Source organism: Ictidomys tridecemlineatus, chromosome 12 (genome assembly GCF_052094955.1).
Source record: "Ictidomys tridecemlineatus isolate mIctTri1 chromosome 12, mIctTri1.hap1, whole genome shotgun sequence".
NCBI lineage: Eukaryota > Metazoa > Chordata > Mammalia > Rodentia > Sciuridae > Ictidomys > Ictidomys tridecemlineatus.
The window spans coordinates 21,176,451-21,202,222 of NC_135488.1; the positions used below are offsets into that span (position 1 = coordinate 21,176,451).

At 34.5% G+C, this 25,772-nt stretch overlaps 1 protein-coding gene across 1 annotated transcript in view; it reads left to right on the top strand.

Annotated features, from left to right (window-relative positions):
- LOC144369105 (uncharacterized) overlaps window positions 1–18,722 on the top strand; it is a 56,987-nt gene extending 38,265 nt beyond the window's left edge. Inside the window, exons 2-4 of the mRNA XM_078028171.1 lie at window positions 5,268–5,394; window positions 11,400–11,478; window positions 13,636–18,722. Coding sequence (XP_077884297.1) covers window positions 5,268–5,394; window positions 11,400–11,478; window positions 13,636–15,154 — 1,725 coding nt within the window. The 3' untranslated portion in view covers window positions 15,155–18,722. The remainder of the gene's footprint in view (window positions 1–5,267; window positions 5,395–11,399; window positions 11,479–13,635) is intronic.
- Window positions 18,723–25,772: the final 7,050 nt, after the last annotated feature.

Here is a 25,772-nt window from a genome sequence, read left to right on the forward strand (position 1 = left end):
GCTAACAATTTTCCTTGTTTCTCTATTAGAATAATAAAGTTATGAATAATATTGAGTTAAAATATAAATAATTTTCATAGAAATTATAATCATAATTTTATGTAATAAAATTTTAAATTATTTTATATCTTAAATTATTGTATAGTACAAATTATTTGTTGTAACATCAATTATAAGAATTTATAGACATTTATTATTATAATTATTTATTTGTTTTACTTATGACATCTAAAAGCTCAGTTATACATATTTATCATTTTATTTTTTAAACTATGCATGATGCTATAGAAGATTATCTACTTTTTCTAAACTCTAGCTGCATCAAAATTCCTGAACAAGAGATGAGTGCATACCTGTAATGCTGGTGATTCAGAAAACTAACAAAAGTTAATCACAAGCTTAGGGTCAGCCTCAAAGACTTAGTGAGATTTTGGCGAAAAAAAAAAATGAAAAAATGAAAACAACTGGAAATGATCCTCGGTGATGCATCACTGGGTCTATCCCTGGAACCAACCAACCAAACAAGCCTCATTTAGTGAGAATATGAAGGTTTTAAAACCCAAATATGTAAAGTAATTCTCACTCTATTATTTGCATTTGTCAATCTATTATTGGCATTATTGTTCCTGGTAATTGATATGATCTTATATTCAACATTAAATATTTATGTCCCATTCTATGGCCAGGTCTTCTAGTACATAAAAGGCTCTGTCTGAGAGGAAATATAATTAATAGTTCATTATTTTGAGGTCCTAAAGCCTTAGTTGAAATAGTTTCACCTGGCACTCAGAGGCAGAGGAGTCTGATGTTGTTATATTCTCTATTCAGGTAAAAATTATTCAATCAGAAGTGATTAGGGTAATAATTATTGAATCAGAGCAACAACCAAATAATAGAGGGTAGGCTTCAAAATCTGGGAGAAAATTCATCTGTCTCAGGCAGATCTCTTGATCCATCTCCAGGTTTTGTGATGCCTGGGTGTGTCTGTCACAAGCTTTTTTCCTCTGATTCTCAGGGCACTTTTAAAAAAAATATTTATTTATTTATGTATCTTTAGTTGTAGGTGGATACATTAGTTTGTTTTTATGTGGGGCCGAGGATCGAACCCATTGCCACATGGATGCTACACTAGCAGTCTACCAGAGCAACCACCACAGGCCCTCGAGTATTTTCAAAAATGATAAGTCTGCAGGGCTCGACATTATGAAACAGAAGAAAGGGGTTGAGTAAAAGTAGTCCAAACTAATTGTGAGAACCTAGGCTTTCCTGATGTCACCTTTTTAATCTTTTAACTCTACTATAAATTTGATAAAGCTCAATATACTGCCACCTCTGGCCCTAAGAATGGGGTTGACTGTGAGGATTCTGCTTTTTTGTCCTGTTTCAGATTGGTGACCTCTTCCTGGCCTGAAAGTAACTCTGTGTTTTCTTGCGTACACCCATTCAGAGTGGATGTTATAGACAGGATCAGGACATGAGAATTTTGACTCATGTAAATAATTCATATTTGGGAGGAGCTGTGGTCCAAGGAATTTTCAGTTTCTCTTTCCTTACCAGATGGCACCCACTTTTTAAAGTGCATTTTCCAAATGTGTGGTAAGCATGATTTTCCTAAATGTCATCTTTTCTCAGCTAATTCACTATATTATGAAGTATGGTTCCTGGAACATTTCAAATAGCACATAGTTTTAATTCATCTTTTCCTTGGTTTTGGATGGAATTTTTAAAAGTGAATGAGTGTGTATGTGCATGTGTATGGTTGTACTTTTACATGAAAGGAACATGGAGTTATAACATGAAACACTTTAAAAAGTATTTGTACCTAATTCTGTGTGTGAAGATGCATGTTCATAGTCTCAGCATTTTAGGAGGCTGAAGCAAGAGGATCAATATATTGAGAATATAAAATAAAAAGGAAAGGGGGAAGTTGCTCAGTGTGTAGACACTGCTGAGTTTAATCTTTAGTATTAAAATTAAAAACATCTTTGAACCTTTTGTCTATTTGTCTTTCATAAGCATAGATAGCAAGTTTGGGGTCCCCTTAAGAAACTTTAGAGTATGATGTCTCTTAAGTGTCTGCCATGTCTTTGAGTGACCGTGGTGTAAAAATTACATGAAGCTAACCCAAGGTGCCCACAGCTCCCATGTTGAATTACCTAGAGAATACCAACCTGGGTGTAATCCTCTTTTCATACAGACTACCTTGTGGTCAGGGAATGGGGCACCTTGTTTAACTAGATGAATACTCTAGATACTCTAGAGATTATAGAGATATCTTTTATAGGATTCATGTAAACATCAAATATTGGAATATTAATATTATTTTCCCCAATGTTAGGTTCAGCTCCACAGAAATACATTGCTGCTCAGATACATTGATTTTGTAACTGAAAAAAAGGCAAATATGATTTTTGACTTCCATTTTCTTACTCACCTAGGGAAGATATTTTATAATGTGCCAAAATTTGAAAGGAGAATAAACTGTAGCAAGGATTTAGGAAAAAAAAAATAATCCTACTGTGTTTGTGCAGATGTCTTCAAGGAAAAACTCACTATATGCTAATTGGAAGACATAATGTAGTGCTTCATGTTTGGGGTGGTAACTAAATATTTAAGTAAATTTTATATGGATTGAGCATCTCACTTATTCTAATATTTTTATTACATATAAAATGTAATTTGTCACTAATATTTGAAAGGTTTAAAAAAAAGTTTCCAAAGAGAAAAGATAGAGTTAAATTTCAAATCAAATTGTATTCAAACTAAGGTAATTTTTCGAGCCTGTAAAAGAACATCATTGAAGGTTAAGTAAGATCTTAGTTGGATCTATGGCTATAATTTTTCTTGCTGTGGAGCTATTTCTAGAATGTCAGGTTAGAAAAATTCAGAGATAGGCAATAAGCAGCTTTTCTTTTTCTAAATCTACATTGCAGTACTTCAAATTCATCAAACATAAGATATGAATGCATCCAAAATCTTAGGCTGTCAAGGTTGTTTTTTTTTTTTTAATAGAAAAATTAGCAAATAAGTAAAGTGAAAGTAAAATGGACCAAAGGAGGTTAGAAAATTCATAAAATTCTGGGCACATTAGGCCATGCCAGTAATCACAACAACCTGGAGGTTGAGAAAGAAAGATCAAACCTGAAGCTTAGTGTAGCAACTTAGTGAGATACTGTATCAAAAAATAAAAAATAAATAAAAATAAATAAAAAAATAAAATGCCTAGAATATATCTTAGTTGTAGAATGACCCCTTACCAAAAAATAAATCAAAATTCCAGATGAAGATTTCTTTACCCTGAAGCCAACAAATACTTAAAAGTTTTAAGAAAATTGTGTGTATTTGTTTGGGGCTGACATGAGATGGCTTAATATTCTAAGGGTTTCACATAAAGGAGAGACTTAAGTTTCACTTCTTTTTTTAAACAAATATTTTGTTGTTACCCATGAATATAAAAGTGTTCAATTAATTTTTTTATGGACAACAATGTGAATATTCTGATTGAGTTTCTAAACCATCATATTTTAAATAGTGAGGATCTTCTAAATCATATTAGGAAGGGAGCTCTTCTGTAGTAGAACAGAAAAATTGGAGGTAATATCTTTAACCAGTTATTTCCTAAAATGGCCTATAAGGTGTCCCATTTTCCTCTGTCATTTTTTTATATTCTATGCAAGGTTTCAATTGTCAACTTCCCTATTTATATATTTTATAAGAAGCGGGTATATATAAGTGTGTTCTTTTTTATCAGAATAAGTAACTTGTTTGTGTAGATGTAGAGACCCCTAATTTATAGGAAATGAATCATAAATATAAATATTATTCTATTATGGAACTTGAAACTGGCACTTTATTTAGGAAAATTTTATAGGCATAACACAAGCCTTGTGTGGGATATGTACTAGATGTTATCAGAATTGAATTATGAGACTATTAATTTTTGAAATATTGGTTGTTGTTCACACATTTGGTATCAAAAGTGGTTGCAGAGTCAGGAGTCATGGCACACACCTGTAATCACAGTGATGTGAAAAAATGAGATAGGAAGATAGTAAATTTGAGTCCAATCTCAGTAATATAGAGACCCTAAGCAACTTTGTAATCCCATTTATCACAATTAAAAAAAAATAAAAACTTCTTGAAATGCATTTAAGGGGTAGAGAGCTCCTGAGTTTAATCTCTAATTAAAAAAAATAATGCTGTTTCAGAAGAAAGACATCACACAGAATGTTAAACTAACTTCATGTATGTGTTGGTTCACTATTGATAAGTGAGACTCTGGAAAAAGATGTATTTCTATGTAGTCAGGGAGGCATTTAGGGTGCCAGCACCTTTCAGAATTTTTGTTCTTAACTGCTTAGTATTCTCTCACTTTATACTTTGAAATGAGCCAGGTGAGGATACAGTTTTACAGTGAGAGTGGTTTTACAAATCTGGGAATGTTAAACCTGATGTGTCAGTTTCCTTATGAACTGAGAGATTAACAGTCTGTTCACTTAATGTGTTTTTTTTTTATTTTAAATTTTTGTTATATAACTTTGTTCCATGTAATTCAAGTTGACCCAAGTACCTAAGTTTTTTGTAATAGTTTGATAGTTAAAAATTTTATTGTTTTAGAAGTGAGTTGTGATATTGTGGTCTGAAGAAGTAAAAATAATTTTTTAAAATATAGTATAGATTTATGGTATGTTTAAATAATGAGAAGATAGACAACTTTGGAGATAACCATTCAAATAAATATGTGGACTGTTGAAAGTTTTGGTGTGTCTTTAATGATCTCTTATGTCTTCAAAACGCTAAGGTGACCACTGTTGTATAAGTATAGTTATTACTTATATTTTTTCTATGTATGTCTCAAGTATCATTGCTTTGTTTGTTGTGCTTCTTTTGAATATTCAATAACTAATTGCAACTATTATTTATCCTTTGAAATTATGTTTGATTTTCTCCACTTTTTTGCTTCAGTGTTTTGCTTCTCATGCACTGCTCCCTGGGTTTCATTATACCAAATTTATCCACCAATTTTACTGCTTATAACAAATTATTGGCACTGTGGTTATAGCTCAGTTGGTAGAGTGCTTCCCTTTCATGCACAAGGCCCTGGGTTCAATCCCCAGCACCATAAAAAAAGTATGTTATTGAACTGTTGACATCACTACCATATGTGAAAACCATCTCTTTTAACTCATTAAAATTTTTGTGAAGTTAAATACTTTGTCATGAATCATATGGTTTATGTGATGTGTATTTATTCATTTTTACTTCAGGAACCATTGACATTAAGGGATGTGGTCATTGATTTTTCAGAAGAGGAATGGAAATGCCTGGACCCTTCTCAGCAGACTTTATATGGAGATGTGATATTAGAGATCTGTAGACACCTACGCTTTATTGGTGAGCCTAAATTTTATTCAGAACTTCTAATTTGAAACCAATATTTAATTTTTTAACTGTATAGTGTATCTTATGCCAGCTTCTATTTTGCATGAAAACGTTTTAGTTTCTTGTTTTTTTAAAACAAAGATTGGGCATTTGTTTTTGTAGAAAAGAAAGTATTAAATATTTTTCTTTATCTTTAACATCATTTCTAATTAGTGCTCACAATGTAGAGAATAAAAATGGTTTCAAAGTATTTTAGTGTTTTTGTCTGAAAAAATGATTTGGAAAATAATTGTGTAGAATCTTAAGGGTGTTTTCTCTTTATTTTTTTCTATGGAGGAAAATATTAAAAAGCCTTCTGTAGTTATGAAGAAAATAACAAAATGTGACATACTCCATTTTCCATCAAAAACATCTTGCTCTCTGTAAGTTATCCTTCGTCACCTTTCTTCCCCCCCAAAAAATAACCTTGAAATTTGAAGAGAAAATTGACAGCAGAAATATACAAAGTGGGTAGAAATCAATGAAGCAAAGAGTACATATAAGAGGTTCAAATGTCAAAGAGGAATTCACTTTTAAAAATGTTAATTGATAAGCTAAAATCTGACACAAAAAATTAATTTTTTCAAGCCTAGGTTTATTTCTGTTGCAATAATTAAAGAGCATTGCATGCTCTGTGTTTATCATGCATATGAATTATTTAAGCTCCTTTTTGTTCTTCAGTGATCTCCCTACATTCAAATACACAAAGCATTGTTTAAAAAAAAAAAGACAGAGTCAAGAGGCAGGAAAGGTGGGATAATGGCAAGAAGGCCAATCTGCCTCCTATCAATAGGTTAATTTAATTCATTGGCATCACTACTACATATTGTTCATTTTATTACTAGGCAGGTTACCAACTTAGTAACATTATGCACCTTATTCCTCAGTTATATACTAACTTGTAATGTGCAATGTTAGGAGTTTTGTGTAGCTCTCAAGAAAGTCCATTGTATAAACCTTCTGTTATGTAGACAGTTTTAGGCTCAGTGAAACATTGTGCTTATCTATAAAGAGAGTTCTTTTATTCCCAGGAGCTGTGTGCCAGAGATCATATTTGAGGCTGATAACACTCTGGTGAAGAGTATTTTCAAGCAGAGAATTGACATAGCAGCTTGACATTGCACATGTATTTTATTATTATTTTTCTGCCATGTAATAAATAGCAGTATTTAATAATACCTGCTCCTAATGGTTATGTAAAGTATAGCTGATCAATGTGGTTTAAAGAAGAATTTTCAGGGCCGGGGCTGTAGTTTAGTGGCAGAGGGCTTTCCTCACATGTGTGCGGTACTGTGTTTGATGATTAGGACTACATAAAAATAAACAAATATAATAAATGCATTCTGTCCACCTATCACTACAAAAAAAGTAAAAAGAAATATTTCTATTGTAATACAATTATCCAGAATTTTGTGGGTTACATTGTTCTAATTCTTTTGTTTTTTTTTTTGTTTTTTTTTTTTTTTTGAATTTCACTCTATAGAGAACTTCAGTGTTGTTCATTAGGTTTTCTCACATGCGTGATATTTTTTTTTTATTTCTATATCTATATATTATAATTGAACAGAAATTACGATGATTTGTCACTTTAGGAAAACATTAGTTGAAGTTAAACTGCACGTGAACCGTGTTCCAATTTTCAATCAAGTTTTCTATGATTTTTTTTACATGTATAAATATTAACCCTTTTTATATATGATTTTATATAGTACATTGTTTATACTCAGTTCTTATGCTTAATTATATAATGTATTTAAGTTTATATATTTATACCCTAACACACACACACACACACACACACACACACACACACACACACACACACAATGGATTCAACTCTTATAATACTGAGCTACATCATCATGCCCTTTTGACTTTTAGTTTACAATAGACTCTTGTTAAGTGGCTGAAGCTTAAATTCTATTTCCATGCCTCAGCCTTTCTTCCAAGTTGCTAGAATTAATGGCATATTCATTATCTCTCTCTATATAAATCTATTCTTTTGTCTAGGAGTAAGACTTTAGTATTTTAAAGGTACCATAAAGATGTTTCCAATTCTGTTTATCTTTTATGTATTTTTCAAATTTTTAATTTTGATAAAAACTGTACACTGTATAACTTTTCTGAACTTACTGTCTTACATATTTTGAATTTACTGCTCAGTAGTGTTCATATAAATTGTTTTGTAAGATTTTTTTTCTAGATTGTGTGTGTCACATAAAAAGTATGTTTATTTTTCCTCCAAACAAGTGATCCTTTGTCTCACCTTTTCATCCCTGATGCCATTCTTTTTGGTTTCTATAGTTGGCTACAGTAGATCTCTCTCATACATAGAGTTACCTGGTATTTGTTTTTTTTATTGGTATTACTATTTCACTTAATATACTATCTTAAAAGTTGATTATTATAAATATTATACAATTTCTTATCTTTGTACAATTTTAAAAGTTTTTATATTTCATTCCAAATCGCCTACATGTAGTCATGTGAAATGTAATTTGATTGGTTTGCCACATTGGTCTCTATTGAATGTTGTTTTAATGAGAGTAGATCTGTAAATATATTTTCATTTGACCATCAAGTTGAGGGCTAATTGATGTGATGTTAGTTTTATTACTCATGTCTTCCTCACTTAACCTCAAGTTAAAATGCTCTATTAAATATTGTAACTTTTATTGTATTTATTTAGGGAAGCATTTTTTTATTTTAATATGTGTAGTTATGTATGTACACAGAATATTTCATAGAATTGTTCAAATAACTTATTTTGTACATGCAAAAATAATATTGATTTTTTGATTGGTATTACATGGACTTCATAGATTACTTTTGGTGCTTTAGGCTTTTTTTCTGTATCAGAGGTGTTTATTCTCTGAGCCACATCTACACCCCTTTTTTGGGAAGGGATTGACCTTAGGGGCACTTGCCCACTGAGCTACATATCAAGCCCCATTTTGTATTTTATTTAGAAACATGGTCTCCTTCAGTTGCTTACCACCTTGTTTTGATAAGGCTGGATTTGAGCTCACAATCTTGCTGTCTCAGACTCCCAAGCTTCTTGAATTAAAAGTGTGTGTTATCATGCCTGGCTGGCAGCTGTTTTATATATAATTTTGTTACAATGACTAGATAAGTTGCTTAGGGCCTTGTTTAATTGCTGAATTTGGTTTTAAACTCATATTCATAAATTTTAAATATCACTTTTGCTTTTGATTTCTGTCTTTTTATGTTATGTTAGAATGCAACTTCAATATTGTAATATCTGTTAACATTTGTTTTGTGCGTTTAACCTGATTTCTTTGGAATAATATTCCAGAGACTACAGAGAATATTGCCTCTGTAAACCAAAATGGTTTTTAATGTTATTTGAAGGGTTTATTTTTTTATTCCTTGGGTAATAATGCAATTCTATTTTTTATTCTTTGCATTAATTGGGGATTGATGTCTCCTATTATTACGTTTTTGATTTCTATGATGTTGAATTTTGTCTTTTCTTTCTGTAGATGAAAATCATTATTTGAGTTATATATTCCATATCATTGTATTCTAAGGATTTGGCATATTTATTTTTATATAATATTCTACTTTGTCTCTTATTTATATAAATATTATCAACAATTTTGAAAGTAATATTTGTTTTATCCTTTTGTTTTTAATCTTCTTGTGACCTTATATCTAAAAAGAATTTTTGTACATTTAAATCTGACATAGTTAACATATTTTTAAGTTTAATCTTGTTGGTCATATTGTGTTTTGATTAGTTTTTTTCCAAATTGTTTATTGATATTGATATTAGTGATGAGGAAAAACTTCTATAGTTTTCAAGTTTTGTTGATTTCTTATATTTTTTTTTACTATTAAAATATGCCTTAATGTGTAGCTCATACATTTTTATGGTGATAATTTACTTTTTTCTATTTTTTTATCCTTGATATTTATTTTGTCATTACTTTGTAATTATTTAAGTGCCTAAAAACAGTAGAATAAATTGGAAATTACATTCTTATATTCTTAAATGAATATACAACCAGTGTAACTCAACATAATTTATCACCAAAAGAATAGATTGTTATAGTTTGTGAAAATATGATATATGAAGATACATTCTACTGTCATGTATAACTAAAGGACAATTAAAGAAAAAAAATAAAGTACTTAGTTTGCACTACATTTTAATCTGAATTTATTAATTTTCTAAAACAATCAGTTTTTTTACATGTGTTGCCATGAGTTGTTATTGATGTCACACCTGCTTTTTTAATTTATACTAATTAGCAAATATTTATGATAATTTTTATGCTTTAGTTTTCCACATTCTATAGTAGAATGAAATGTTTTACATACAACAATGAAAGTGTAATAAAATATGTATTTGTATATATTTTTCTTTTCCACAAGAGCTTTCAAATTTTATGTGATTTCTGTTGTGCAGAATATTTTATTGCAAATATTCCACTGATTATTTCTTTTACAGCTGGTGAAGAAGTAAAGCTATTTTTGAATATTTTCATATCTTTAAAGATGTATTTTTCATAAAGTTCAAAAAAATGGTATTGGTAGATAAAGTATTGTAGGTTCATACTTTCTTTTTCTTTCAACATACATACTTGTATATCCCAATTCCTTTCTGGACGTCTTCTGCAAAGAAATCAACTGTTAATCATAAAAGAATATCTTTGTAAATAAAATTTCTCATTTTATATCTTTTGATGTCAATTATTTTTGAAGAGTTTTAAAAGTTGATTATAAATTTATTAACTATTTATTTATTTATTTGTTTAGAATTCAACTCAGAGGCACTCAACCATTGAGTTACAACACCATCAGTATTGTGTATTTCACTTAGAGACAGGTTCTCACTGAGGTGCTTAGTGCCTCATCATTGCTGAGTCTTTGAACTCCTGATCCTCCTTTCTTAGCCTCCCAAGATGGTGGGGTTAAAGTTATGCATGATTGTGTCCAACACTACCTGTATCTTTTAATTAATTTTAGCATTTGATATATTTTATTTCTCAAATTTTTAATTCATGAGACTGTGTTTGGGGAGGAGTTGGGGGGCTGGGAATCAAGCCCAGCCTTTTTTATGTGAGTCAAGCTATCTACCATCTAAAATGTATCCCCAGCCTGAGACATTTTTAAATGAATATTTCTAGTATATAATTTCTACTTTTTCTGTTCCTATTTTTCTGATTTTCTTTTCAATTTTTTACATTTTTATTTAGTTTAATAAATATCTTTCAAGAGGTTATTGGGCATTGCTTAGATAATTAACAACATCAAATTTTCAACTCTCAACTTTTGGTTTGCTTGAGTAGATTATACCCTTTATTGTGTGAGCTATTATTTTCATTGAGATTTTTCTATTTAAAATATGTTAAACTAAATCATCATAGGCATTTTGGAAAATATTTGGAAGTTACAATGTAAACAAAAACAGGTCATGTGCAATGATATATAAATGTAATTCCATATAATTGGGAATCTACGGCAGTGGAATGCCAGGTTGAAATAAATTTTAGCATTGTTGTAATAAACTGTCTCAAAAAAAGTATAAACATTGAAAGGTCTATGGATGTAGTTTAGTGATAGAATATCACTGTGTTTAATCCTAAAAAAATATTTCCCAATAAGATAAAAAGAAAAAAAAAACTAAATAAGAGATTTATTTTCTGCAACATTTGAGTCACAGGTGGAGTTCAAATATGTTGAAGTAAAGGGCTGTGATTGTGATATCAGTCAGTTTGAATGTTGTCCTCATCTGTGGTGCTACAAATTCTTTAAAGATGATTTTCAAAGTTCTCTCAGCTTTTGTCAGCATATTATAGTAAATTCTATATATTTCTTGAGTAATAATCGCTTTAAGTTATCCTGCTCTTGGGCTATTCCCCTCCCCCACCTTGAAAAGTTTTTATATATTTTCAGAGTTTATTCCCCATAGTGTTATAAGTGGAATGACTTGCTATTTTAATTTATTTCAGGTATGACCTCTAATCTAAACCAAGAATTTTCAGAAGAAGAAGAAATAAAATGTTTTTTGCAAAACTTGATAAAGAGCAGGTATGGATACCAAGAGAGTTATATACTTAATTTTGAACAAGAAATATAAATTAAAAGAGAGGAAAGTTCAGAAAATTTTTAATAAAGAGAAAAAAATAATGAAAATTATTTATACACAAAATTACAAATTAATCAGGTTACATTATTACAAACATCTCAGAAGACTGACTCCTCAACTTGTGGCAGCCACTTTTTGTTTGGTTCAAATTTTTAAGTATATTATTTTAATTTTAAAATATTTTGTATAAAACCACTACAATGCACAGTATTTTCAAATGCAAAAACATGTATCAACCTACAAATACATTCAATGTTTACAGGCCATTATAAAGATGAATTTTTAAAATACCTTCAGGAAAATAAAGACTCAACCAGATTTGTAAGCTTCAGAAATAAAACTAGAATAGAAATGGGCATTTTAGTGAAAAAAATCTAAACAGTAATAAAATGCTTATTAATCAGTTATGCTTTAACTTTTAATAATGTCTATGTGATTGCACATTAGATAAAAGTCTACAGATCACTAATACAAAATTGCAATATTCTAATCTGTTTTATGAAGTTATAACAAGGTGATTTTCTACACAATATAGACAAATTGTCTCATCATTTAAGTATTTTTACTTAGAGACAACAAAAATATTCAGATTAAGGAGGAATGGAAATGACGTAATAAGCCTCACTAGGAATTTCTGTTGAAAAGAACTATTGATTAATTAAATATGTTTAAGGTGTAAGTATGGTACCATTGCTTTTTCAATTTATAATTTTAATTCAACTTGAAGCAGTCTTTGTGTAGTTAACTATTTATGACTCACAAGTTATCATAATCACTCCATGTCATGGGACCTCAAGCATTCCACCTGAGTCACTTCCTTCTTGGAAAGTGATGAGCCACCTGAAAAAAAAATGAATATCTGAAATAAATAATAAAGGAGTATGACACATGGCCATAACTTATGATAAAAGAGGTAAAGCACCTTATAGATTCTCTAGACCACATAGGATCTAAAAAAAGATGACTAGATAATTTTTCCACTCTTTATTTAAGGGAGTGTACATCAAAGGTAGGAATAAAATTTCAACAGTAAAATTCTTTCTTTAGACATGTAGATTTGCATTCTGGCAAGTCTCACCCACCTCTGTGATGCTGTGGCTATGTGGCTCTAATGGAAGATACCATCTCCAGTGCCATGCTGAATTTAGACAAAACTAGGTAGTATATAACATGTATTGAATAGTCTCAAACTAGCTGGATTTCAACTGTGAGTTCCCAGATACCAGTCTTTCTCTCCTAATAGATTCCATGCTTTTTTTTTTTTTAAATTTCATACAGAGTTCATAGATATCTTTCAGTAGATCCATCTGACATGCACTGCTTCATCTTTCATATCAACAGGGATTTTGACCAGACTCCAAGTGAATACCCAAAATATCTATGCATTCTGTGGTTGTGGGTGGAATGAGAAAAACTTGCCAAGTATAAGAACCAGAGACTTCCTGGATCCTATACATGTCCCCAGTGAACTAAATCTCAGGCCATAGCACTACTCATCTGTGCATCTCAAAGAATATGTTTTCAACAAATCCAAAGTATTTTCTAACTGATTTTAGTGAGCTAGTTACATAGAAAGAATTTTAACAACATCCTCAGTGATATATATTTTTGCTGGAAAATTGAGCAGCCCAGCTCCGATGCAGTTTGGTCTTTGGGTTAATGAAAATGCTCTGGCACATAAGCGCCATGTTTATGTTCCAGTGCCTGCAGGATTCCCCGCAAATTAAAACAAAACAATAGTGTGTTTGAGGCAAGTTGGAACTGTAGGGATATTGGGCATTGGCTAAGCTGGAAAGAGACAACAACACATATGGCAGTCATATTTGAGGACTCATGTGTGCTTTTAAATATATTTGCACAGCATTTTGTAATTATACCCTTCCTTTAAATGATACAAAATTTTCTATGTAATCAATTTCATTCTTTAGTTAGTAAGTGGAATAATTTGAAATGCACCATTTTGTAAATATTGACAAATATTTCTGTTCAGGACCTGTAGACAATCTCTACCCCAAGTAATTAGATGTATATTAGATTTTGTGTAAAACAATGTAAATTCTGTGAAAGTCATTAAAATTTCACTCTATTTTAAATCCTAGAAAACACCCATGTGATCAGTTAAAAGAGCTTTACAATGATAAAAGTGAAAAAGTTTTTAATCCATGCCCCAAATTTATTTATCCAAGCTTTCATAATCAAGAGACAAATTACAGATATAAGGTATGTGAAAGCATTTTTAATACAACTACAAGAATTCCTGAACTCCAGAGAATTAATTTTGGTGGGAAGCCCTACAAATTTAAAAAATATGTAAAAGCATTTAAAGATCACTCAATTGTTTATCAGAGCAGTGATAAATCCTCCATAAGTAAAGAATGTGAAAAATATTTTACTCAAATTCCATCCATTACTAAAAACCATAGGCTTTACAATGAAGATATACCCTACGAATTGAAGAAATGTGAAAATGTCTTTAAGTGTTGCTCAAACCTCTTTAAACACTACAGTAATCATACTGGAGAGCAAATCGGGAAATGTTTTAATCAAAAATCACACCTTACTGAACACCAGAAAATTTATACTGGAGAAAAGCCATACAAATGTACAGAATGTGCCAAAGCTTTTAATCGAAAATCAGAACTTACTGAACACCAGAGAGTTCATACTGGAGAAATGCCACACAAATGTAAAGAATGTGGCAAGGCTTTTAATCGAAAATCGTACCTTACTCTACACCAGAGAATTCATACTGGAGAAAAGCCATACAAATGTACAGAATGTGGCAAAGCTTTTAATCAAAAACCACACCTTACTCAACACCAGAGAATTCATACTGGAGAAAAGCCATACAAATGTAAAGAATGTTGCAAAGCTTTTAATTATAGAGTAAGCCTTACTCAACACCAGAGAATTCATACAGGAGAAAAGCCATACAAATGTACAGAATGTGGCAAAGCTTTTAAATATAGAGTAAGCCTTACTCAACACCAGAGAATTCACATTGGAGAAAAGCCATACAAATGTAAAGAATGTGGCAAGGCTTATAATTCAAAATATCACCTTAGTGAACACCAGAGAATCCATACTGGAGAAATGCCATACAAATGTAAAGAGTGTGGCAAGGCTTTTAATCGAAAATCGTGCTTTACTCAACACCAGAGAATCCATACTGGAGAAATGCCATACAAATGTAAAGAGTGTGGCAAGGCTTTTAATCGAAAATCGTGCTTTACTCAACACCAGAGAACTCATACTGGAATAAAGCCATACAAATGTACAGAATGTGGCAAAGATTTTAATCTAAAATCAGGCCTTACTCAACACCAGAGAATCCATACTGGAGAAAAGCCATACAAATGTACAGAATGTGGCAAAGCTTTTAATTATAGACTAAGCTTTACTCAACACCAGAGAATCCATACTGGAGAAAAGCCATACAAATGTACAGAATGTGGCAAAGCTTTAAATTCAAAATCTCACCTTAGTGAACACCAGAGAATCCATACTGGAGAAATGCCATACAAATGTAAAGAATGTGGCAAAGCTTTTAATCGAAAATCTCACCTTAGTGAACACCAGAGAATCCATATTGGAGAAAAGCCATACAAATGTAAATAATGTGGCAAAGCTTTTATTCAAAAATCACATCTTACTGGATGCCAGAAAATTCATACTGGAAAAAAACATACAAATGTAAAGAATGTGGCAAAGCTTTTAATAAAAGATTATACCTTATGCAACACCAGAGAATTCGTACTGGGAGACACCATACAAATATCAATAATGTTGCAAAGCTTCTCATTGAAAGTCACTCCTTAGTCAACACCAGAGACTTCATATAGGAGAAAAGCCATACAAATGAAAAGAATGTGGCAAAGTTTTTAACCAAATATCATACATTATTTGACACCAGAGAATTAATACTGGGGAAAAGCCATACTATTGTAAAGAATATGGCAAAGCTCTTTATCAAAGATCACACATTTATCACACCAGAGAATTCATACTGGGGAGAAACCATACAAATGCAAAGAATGTGGCAAAGCTATTTTACTAGGAAAAGTATTATTGTTCACCAAATATTCATACTGGATAAGAGCCATGTCAATGTTAAGAATGTGGCAAAGATTTAAGTGTGCTCCAGAGTTAACAAGAAATAGGTCATTCATACTTGAGACAATTCTCACAAATCTATAGACTGTAAAAGTCATTTGTTGAAAGATCATACCTCATTGGTCACCAGAAATGTCATACTGGAAAGAAAAATTACAATTGTCCAGAGATAGCTCTGCAGTGCTCACTCCATGAAACCCCAACCCTTGCCCGACTGGCCATTACACAGGAGCCCATGGAAGTGGGCAGGCAGCATGGTTGTATCCTTGGCCCTCTTCTGTGGAGCTCACCAGGTTCACTTGTCCTTTCATCAGTTTCTCTGTTTGAATTGATTAAATTCAAAACATATTTTTTTTTCCAAACCTATCTCTGTACGTAAAGGCCTTTTTTGTGTCAAACTGACATATTAATAAAACCATGTTATGCCTGAAGTCTATGATCACATCAATGTTTTTCCCATAAACTCAGATGGACAGCATGTTCCTTTGTCAATGTCTTATTTATTTTATTTTGGGGGTATACTGGAGATTTAATTCAGGGGCACTCAAACACTAAGCCACATCCCAGCCCTGGTTTGTATTTATTTATAGGCACAATTTCACTGAGTTGATTAAGGCCTCACTTTTAGTACTCAGGCTGGGTTTGAACTTGTGGTTCTATTGCCTCAGCCTCCTGTGCTGCTTGGATGACAAGCATGCATGTCAATGTCTTTTGCTTTGAGGTTAGTTAAATTTTACTCAGGATTTTATGGGCATAAAGAGCATGAAAAATATATTTTTGTCACTCTTCAGACATCATTGTGGGTGTGAATGCTCACACTGAATAGACAGCAGGAGGCCTGTCTATGACCCTGAGAGCCCTGAGAGTTCATCCATGACTTTGAGCCCCTGATCCTCCAGAAAGTTTGCACATATGAGAAAAAAAGCATACTACCATTTCCCACCCGTAAACATACTATAGCAGTTAGTAGCAGACCCGGGGTAGCACTGTGTGTCTTTGTACCAATGTGTGGCTCTGCTTTCATATATCTGACATCTGTTTTTGAGAACATTGAGCCAGTTCCTGATGAAACATAGTTGCCCTTTTTTCTCTTAAAAGAAAACCACAACCCTGCACACTTTTTAAATCAATGATTGTGTTATATTTGAAAAAAAATAAGAATTGTTAAAAATGGTGTCAATGAAAAGCCAGTAACCTCCTGCCAGTAACACTTACAGGGGTACAGTTGTGTCACCCATGAAAAATGTCTGTCCCAAGCCACATTGTGAAAGCTCAGATAGTTACATCTTTCCCAGAATCTATCCTCGGCTCCTCAAGGTGCTTGTTTCCAGGGAACGATGTTTTTAACAGTCAATAATGTATGAGGAAATCTTTTCCACTGCAGTACCTCAGGTTCTCTCAGGATTCTGGAAGACTCAGTCTTGATCTGGGCACTGTGCTACACACTTTTCAACCAAGCAGCAGGAGAGGCTGAGGAAGGAGGATCACAGTTTCAAAACCAGCCTCAGCAATTTCACAAGAATCTAAGCTACTTAGGAAGATCTTAACTCTAAATAAAAAAATTTGGGGATGTGGCTCAGTGCTGAAAAGCACTTTGGTTTGATCCCAAGTACAAAAAAAAAGACAAAGAGACTCAATTTTTTTGGTCATCAGACTCAGGTTTTTGCTGTGCATAAGTCTGAACAATTGCAACATTTAAAAAGCTTTTTTTTTAAAAAAAATGATAATAGCTACTTAGTGATAACAATTCAGACTTAAAAATCATGACTTAATCAACACCAGAGAATTCACACTGGAGAAAACCCATAGAAATGTAAAGAAGGTGACAAAGCTTTTAATAAAAGAACAACACCAGAGAATTCATACTGGGGAGAAACCATACAAATATCAATAATGTGGCAAAGCTTAGGAAGTTAGAAGATCATAACTCTAAATAAAAGAGACCCCAAGAAGACACAGAGACATTTTTGCAAACTCCACTGCAGGTGTGAACTTAGCTTTATACCTCACTGCTCAGAAGTTCTCAGCCATGGCAGTGGTTACACCCAGTGGACATTGAGCCTTTTAGAGGCATTTTTTATTTTCAAGGTAGGGAATAGGATTACTAAACACCATCATGGTTGGCAATCCCCTTGCCAAAAATAAGTCTTTGGTCTCAAATTTTAACCATGCTTAGGCTCAGGAACTCTGGGTTAGATCATAATGCTGGAAAAAAATGGTATTTTTCTAATTTATTATTTTCACCCCAGTGCTTTAAGCACAATGATTGTCTCCAAGTAGTGAGGAAGGAGGAAAGAAAAGAAGGAGCAAAAGAAGAAACACAGCATATTATCAGAAGGAACCTAAATCCTGAAGGCAGGAAAATTATTAATTTGGCCCTGATTGTGGTGCTACTAACATTCTGACCAAGAGTTCTACCATCCTTCCCAAACCTTACCAGTCTCAGGTCAGTTGTCAATATTGAGCCAGATGCCTGTACTTGAACATCAGACAAGGTTCTTTCTTAGCAGAAACCCCATTGAGGATGTAGTCTTTCCAGCTGTGCACACATGTGCGCGCACACACACACACACACACACATATTCAGGCGATAAGAATCTGCAACCCCATGCTGAAGCTGGTGGCCTGGGACATTATCTTGCCATCTACAAGAAAAACATTTGACTTCTGATCCTGCACATTACACCATTTTCTGTGCAGTGTTTCACTTTCCCCTTCCAAGGTGCTATACCAGAGGGAAAAAAAAAAGGTCCAGTGAGATTCAAAGCCAGGCCCCTGCCCTCATCTCTCTACCTGAGTATTTTGCCTTGTCCTAAACATCCTGAGCTTTCCCCAGGCAGGTATCGCCTGATGATAAATTGAGGATCAAAGGACAGAGGAGAGACTGTTGACAGGTATTAGATTTTTCTGCTCTGCTGGCCAAGCTTTATGCCTCACTGGAAGATACTCTATTAAAACAAAAAGTCCTGCTGCTCTACAATCACCCACAAGGGTCTATAGGGTCAGTGAAGCAAAAAAAAAAAAAAATGATCACAAACACAGGTTCTTGCCTGAGGGAGTAGAGAGCAAGTCTCTAGAAGGACCTACAGAGTCATTTCCTTTTTTTTTTTTTTCTGGAAATAGAATGTACTTGTGTTACCACAGCCTTTTACAGCCTGGACTCTCTTTCTTTGACAATGGGGCTTTGCTGACCATGAAGGGGATACATTCTTTGACTGTGTGTATGTGTGTTGGTGGGTGTGTGTGTGTTGGGGGAAAAGGAAGGTACTGGAGATTTAACTCAAGAGTATTCTACAGCTTTTCTACTATACCGGAAGAAGATACATAGATGTGTTTTTGTAAATTTCACTGTGAGCCAGGGTCTCACTAAATTGTTCCGGCTGACCCTGAACTTAAAATCTACCAGCTTCAGTCCCCTGAATCCCTTGATTTATACGCATGGACCACCACACCCAGGCATGCTCTACTTCACCCAGTCATGACCTTCTGTAGAGAGTTAATTCTTAGAAATAGTTAGCCATCTTCCCAAGTTGTTCATGTGAAAATTAACTAATATTATTTCCATACTACCAATATCCTTGCTATTATGCTCCCAGCATCCAAAGTCAGCTTTGTCTGATCTAATCATGGCATGTCCAGGTACCAGAATACCAGAGATGGCTCATGCCCCCTAAAGCTCACTGAAATTATAACATACTAACCCTAAATCCACTTATGCTGTCTCATCTTTTCTTCCTGCACAAATACAAGAAAGTCTCTTTCCTATTTTCTCCATCATCTCCCACACCCTCATCTCCTGACCAACCCTGGAGCTTCCCAAATGCCTCTTCAGTACTGCTTGTAGAAAACTGTTCTCTGTGACAGTGCATGTATTTATGTGCATCTTTTATATATGTTTAAAACAAACTCAAGGCACTCTTAGGGCAATGGAAAATTTATAAATCTCAAAAGGGCCAGAGCAACTACATCTGTAACCTGTACCACTTGATCTTTTTCATGAGAAGGCACTGAAGCCCCTTATTTCTGTTAGGCCTTCCCCCTCTTAGAGTTGGGGAGAACAAAGGGCTGCAAGAGGTGAGTGGAAAGGAGGGGCACTGCACCTGGAATGTGGGAATTGTGAAGGCACTGTTCCTGATGCACCATTGTTGTAAACGTGGGTAGCAGAAGAGGTACATTAGCAGATAAAGTCCACAATAGTTTGGAGTAGAGCTAGGCTTGTATGCCAAGATTCAAATTCAAGATATCTTCTCACCTTCTTAGTTACCTTCCTTATAAACATGTTAAAGCATCAAAAAAGGGAGGGCATATGTTCTGGGTGTTCATAAAACTAGATTATACTTTTCAGGAGAAGAAAATATTGTCTCTACTTTTCTTCTCCAGATTGGTATTATTAGCGCCTATGACCATATCTCTGCCACCACCAGGACTTCAGTCTGTGGGGAAATAGTCTGCCTGTCCTGTATGGGGAGGAGGACCTGTACCATTCTAAATAAATTTCCAGCTACAGTACTATAGTAGTACTGTAGTCAAAGACCCTAGCTTCATATAACTTCCTAGAATCTGAAGTAAAACCTGCCTCAGCACAGGACACTTCAGGGACTATGATGGAAGCAACAAACAGAAGCCCCCAGTCACCTGCAGAGCGCCCTCCTTTGGCAAAAATGAAAAAAACAAAACAAAACAAAACAAAAAAACATGCTCACCATCTAGTGGTCTTATCAGGCAACTGTGGGTATCTGTACATCATGATTCAGAATCGTTATTTAAGAAAACCATGGTCCATCCAATCATGGTTATAGTGCAGTAACACGGCCTTTAGAGATTCTTTTTTTTTATTTTTTAAAATATTTTGTTTTTAGTTTGAGGTGGATGCAATTTATTTAAATCTTATTTCTATGTGGTGCTGAGGATCAAACCCAGTGCCTCATGCATGCTATGAGAACACACTTCCACTGAGTCACAAATCCAGCCCCCTTTAGAGTTTATAAACAAAAAATTGGGTATTGCTTTAATCTCTGGAAGAGAATTAACAGTTAAAATGTTTACAGGGATTTGATTCTTAGCTGTGGGTGTTGTGGTTGAAGGTCTTAATGGGGTCATTGCAACAGGATTCCCTGAACATCTCAGCAGTAGAGATCCATGCACTCAGCCCCTTAAATCTCAGGGTCTGTTCATCAGGACTGAAACTAGACAATTTTGGATGCAAGTCATTAAGCTGTAAGTTAGTGAGGTCATAATAACTTTTTTTATTTTGTAAAGTGGTGAAAAAAAAATGTTTTTGAAGGAGAGACTAAATCAGGGCACAAATTCTAAGCCCCAAACATGCAACAGAATGGATAATTAAAATTAAGATTTTTGAGCCAGTCTGAGTCTCATATAATAAGGCTGAACTGCAACCTGAGAATTCACATTTCTATCCAGTTCTCTGGTAAAACTGATGTTTGTCTGGGACCCAGTCTTTGGGATGCAGGATCAACCATAGTATGACTTAGGCTAAATTACTTCTTGCTAAATGATAGGGGATAGATTTGTGTCGGGAGAGCATGAGATTCAGGGAATAATTCTATAAAAGTGGGGGTCACTGTGCTGACCCCCACATGCTTTTCTATCATGAAGAAATTAACCTGTAACCCGGCCTGACGTAAGTGGTCAGGGTATATCACATTCCTCAGTAAACTGTTATCTGCAGGATAAAATCAGGTATAAAATAATGTCCATAAGAGGAAGCTGTGTTACCCTTAAGAAGGGAACATTTGTGACTCTATGTACCACATTCTTAAACTCAGAGAGATAGAAATATTTTTTCCTAGCTCTAAAATCTGCAAGAATTTATGGTTAAGAATCCAATGAGAATCAGTTGAATTGGCCAAGGTGACCTAAAGTTATCATAGCAGTGGACACTTGACAATTGGATGTCATCCAGCTGTCAGTTCAAAGTCAAGTAGTAGGCCTGGATGGTACTTTTTGGAAACTTCTCTGGGATACCCAACAAAAGTGGATTGCATGAAAGGCACACTGTCTCTCTCCCCTTTCAGAAGACCCATTATCTACTATGAGAGTGTCACCTTTCCCTGTTTATCCCTTCAATAAACTAATGCCTGCTTTTCTGAGTGAAATATCTGAAATCTTTCTGACTTAGTTACAAGAATTAGAGTTTGAAGGGGCGCCTTCTTACTGTCTCAGTTTATATGAAGTCACCAACCTTGTATCATTAAACATTTAAAAAGTTCTCATGATCTACATTAAACTTGCTTCAGGAACACTTTCAAGATTTACAGAGTTGTAGTCTCCAGCTCTTTCAGGAAAAGCCAAAAGATAGACCTAAGATCAGCTAAGATAAAGCTAAATGGTGTGGCTGTTTTTTTTCCTCATACTCTAGTAGTTAGGACCACCAGGAGATAAGGTTGAGTCAAGTTTCTGTGCAGCAAAGATCTTTGGTTCCCACTTCTGTGTTCAAATAACCAATGAGGTTAGGATGGTCATCATCCACAGTATTTCAGGGCAGGAATGAGATGTCTCCACAAGATACATGCACATTTTCATCACTTTCAAATAAAGATTTGCATGTGAGGTGTTTTATGCTAGAAAATCATCAAAACAAATGGTAAGGCTGTGCACTGGATAACCAGAAGTATTCCATCAGAGGATCAGTATCTCCAGCATAGAGGGCTCTGGTAAGTGCTTGGCTCAATAAACGACACTTAGTTTAGAAATAAGCAATGATCTGATCTCCACACACAAATTTTGTTCAGCCTATTCAAACCACTAGTACATAGAGCCAATCAGAAGTTATCCCTTCTCAAGGGACACTCAAGAAACTGGAAACAATAACCTTGCTTTACCTTTTCTACTCACTCAAGAAAAGTATCTCAGTTGATGTGGGTTTAATATGTATTGCAGAACTAGTAAAGAATTTGCCTGAAACTAAAAACAAATTATTGGCTATAAATGTATGCCCACTTATAAATGTGAGTTTAATACAGTAAAAGAAACAAACAAACACTTTCTGAGTTAATTTGTCCACTGAGCAACATCCCCAGCCCTATTTTTAATTTTTTTTAGAGAGAGAGTTGCTTAATACCGTGGTATTGCTGAGGCTGGCTTTGAACTCAGGATGCTCCTACCACAGGCTCCAGGGCCACTTGGATTACAGGCATGTGCTACTGCACCTGGCCCCAAATTTGTTTTCTTTTACAAGTAAAATATCTGTAGGTAGTTCTGAATTAGGCACAGCTGATTTCAAGAATCAGTGTCCTTTCATCTCTCACTTCACATTTCATTTTCTCATTTAATTACAGGGCAATAAGGTTTCCATGCTCACTTTCTACAGTTATTTGTGGTCTCTGGAACAGTATGTCCAGACCAGCTAAAACCAACTTGGCAGGTTAAGAGCCGCTTGTTCAGGGGTCTTCATGCTAAGACTTCCTGGTCTGGGTAACCTGTCTGACTCACCCCACATGTATTGGAATTCAGAAGGGGATTCCCAGGAAAAAAACACAAGCAATTTCTGGAAGAAAAGAAAACAGACACTGGAGACAAATAACACATTAGACTCCCTTCTGATCCTCAGGGAAGCGATTGTCTATACTGTGGAGCTGAGAAGTCTGTTAGTTCATGACACTGTTCAAGCACTCAGGGATCAGGACATTCCCACTTAATAGATGAGGAAAACAGAACTCAGAGGGGGTTAAAATTCCTGTCGAAGGCCACTGGCCTTGAAAGTGGTAGACCTGAATATAAAGACAAATCCAGACTGTTTTGAATCAGTCTTGACCTCCCAGCTCAAGGCTAGTTTCTATCAAGTACAAGAAGCTTCTCATTGACATAGAGGAGGAAGAGGGGTAGCAGAAAAGATAAAGATTCCCTGATAGAACTTCACATAGGCCCTGTACTGGTAAGTTTGTTCCTGAGTTTGGGAGGCTTCCTGCCTACTAATACCTTCTAGTGATTGATACACATATACATTCCCACATCACCTTTGCAGTTTTGGCATTAGTATTGTTTTTTTGTTCACTTATTTTTCTTAAGTTAACTTGCCTGTTATACTTACAGAAATGTCCTCAAAACCTTAAGTGTTTGTGGAAGTTTTAAATCAAAATGAGTAATGATTGCCTCAAATAAAAAAATAGTATAAAAATTTGATAAAAGTATTAAATGAAAGGCTAGCCATCTGTTCACCATTTAATATCATCCCAAAACTGAGGTGGGGTCTTCAGAATCAACTTGGAAAATTATAGTTACCAGGTCACACCAGAACACAAATGACCCCTATGCTCCTCCTCCACATGCAGTTTTCCATTCCTGCAATTTCCTCTGCACTCTAAGAGCAAGTCTAAGGAAGTACCAGCTCCTCTAAACCAGAATGCCATGTTATCCTACTCAAAATGTGGCCAAGTCTCTACACCTTATCCTCAGGCTCTAGGTCCTGGCCACTGCAACCCTAGTTTGTGAACACATAGTTTTATAGGTGTATAAATTTATTCAGGGGCCTTGGTTTCTTCTAGCACTATTTTGCCTGAACATTGTATCATGTTATAATTTCCATTTTACCTTTAGTGTGATTATTGCTTTAAGTGCCCTGGGAAGAAGTCACCAGGTTTGCACAGTGTATCCAGGAAGCCAGGCAGTGCTAGGCCATACACATATTTGCCCATTTTTCTTCTGCCTACCTGCTGCACAAATGTCTGTCTTAGACCAAATTTCAGGGGAAGACACAGAGGCCATCGACCCCAAAATCAAGGAGGGCCTTTGAGAGTAAGAACAAATACCAGTCACTGTGAAGAGAAAAAAGTCATTCCTCAGGGACCTGGTCTAACTATCTTGCACAAACAGCTGTGATAGAGCTGTATTTGATTAATATCCCCTGATTCCTTGCATAAGGTTTTCTTTTATTCAACTGTGATTATTTCAATTACAAATGACATTGATCTCCTTTCTCTAAGGATAGAATGTGAAAACTTCTCCTTCTAAAATTGTTTAGTCTCTGTAGAAAAGCCATGTAGTCATAATGACTTTCTCTCACCCAGCAGATGAACCACATGACATCCTAGTAGCTAATAATCCTATAAAAATAGAAATTTTTAAAAAAACTTGGAAAAACAAAAGGATCTAGAGAATCCCACCACACCTTGCCCTCATCCTGAAGACTCCAAGACTTTTTATGCTGTGGGTGGAGAAGGCTTCATGTGACTGCTTAAACCAGAAGGCTGCACATAAAGGACATTTCCCCTGTCTCAGAAATCAATATGAAGTAATTTTGTCTTCAAGAAGGCAGGTTGTGGCTTTTCTTTCACAGTTGGCCACTTAGCTCCCTTCTGCTCAGCCCTGTTTCACAACTGGGTTTAAGTCTGGCTCCTCTCTCAGTTTGGTAAGGGTCATCCTTTGGGGGTCAATGCATCCCACCTATTCAAACTCAGTACAACTACACCAGAAAGACAGCTGAGTATGGGTGAGACACACAAAGAGTCTAAGGAGCAGAGGTCCAAACAATTTAAGGACAGATATTCTCCCAAACACCCAGAATACCAAGAAAGTGTGATCTTGTTGAAAAGGGATGGGAGAGAACAGAAATCATTCCCCAACCAAGAATACTTTCTTTACACTCACTTCTTGTTTTATTATTTGGGGTAAAATGTTTATATTTTAAAGATTATTTTTAGAATAGCTAAAAATTATAAGGAACCTAATCATCCAAGATAGCAATATGGCTGAGTATCTATGCTGCAACTCTTCTAAAGGCTCTTATGCAGACCTAAGAATGATGGTTTAAAAATATGGATGGTTTAATTCAGATAATGTTCATATGTAAAAAAATAGTTAATTGCATGTGTGATGAAATTACTACTGTGCTAGGTGATGCTACATTTTTTGAGCAAAACGTTTCAACCCATGTACAACTATAGTGCACCTAGTGAACTTCTGGACTAGTGCATTCAAATATAGAAAGATATGACCCAAGTCTAATCCCTGTTTCTACTCAGTGCCTCAGAGTGGCCTGGGATACCCAACTGTGGCCTGCATGCCCTTAACGGGTCTGTCCCTAAGAATTTATGCTAGGAAGCTCATCCAGGTGCCTAACCTCTCCTGCTTCATAGCAGGTGACACACCAAGAAAAATGACACTG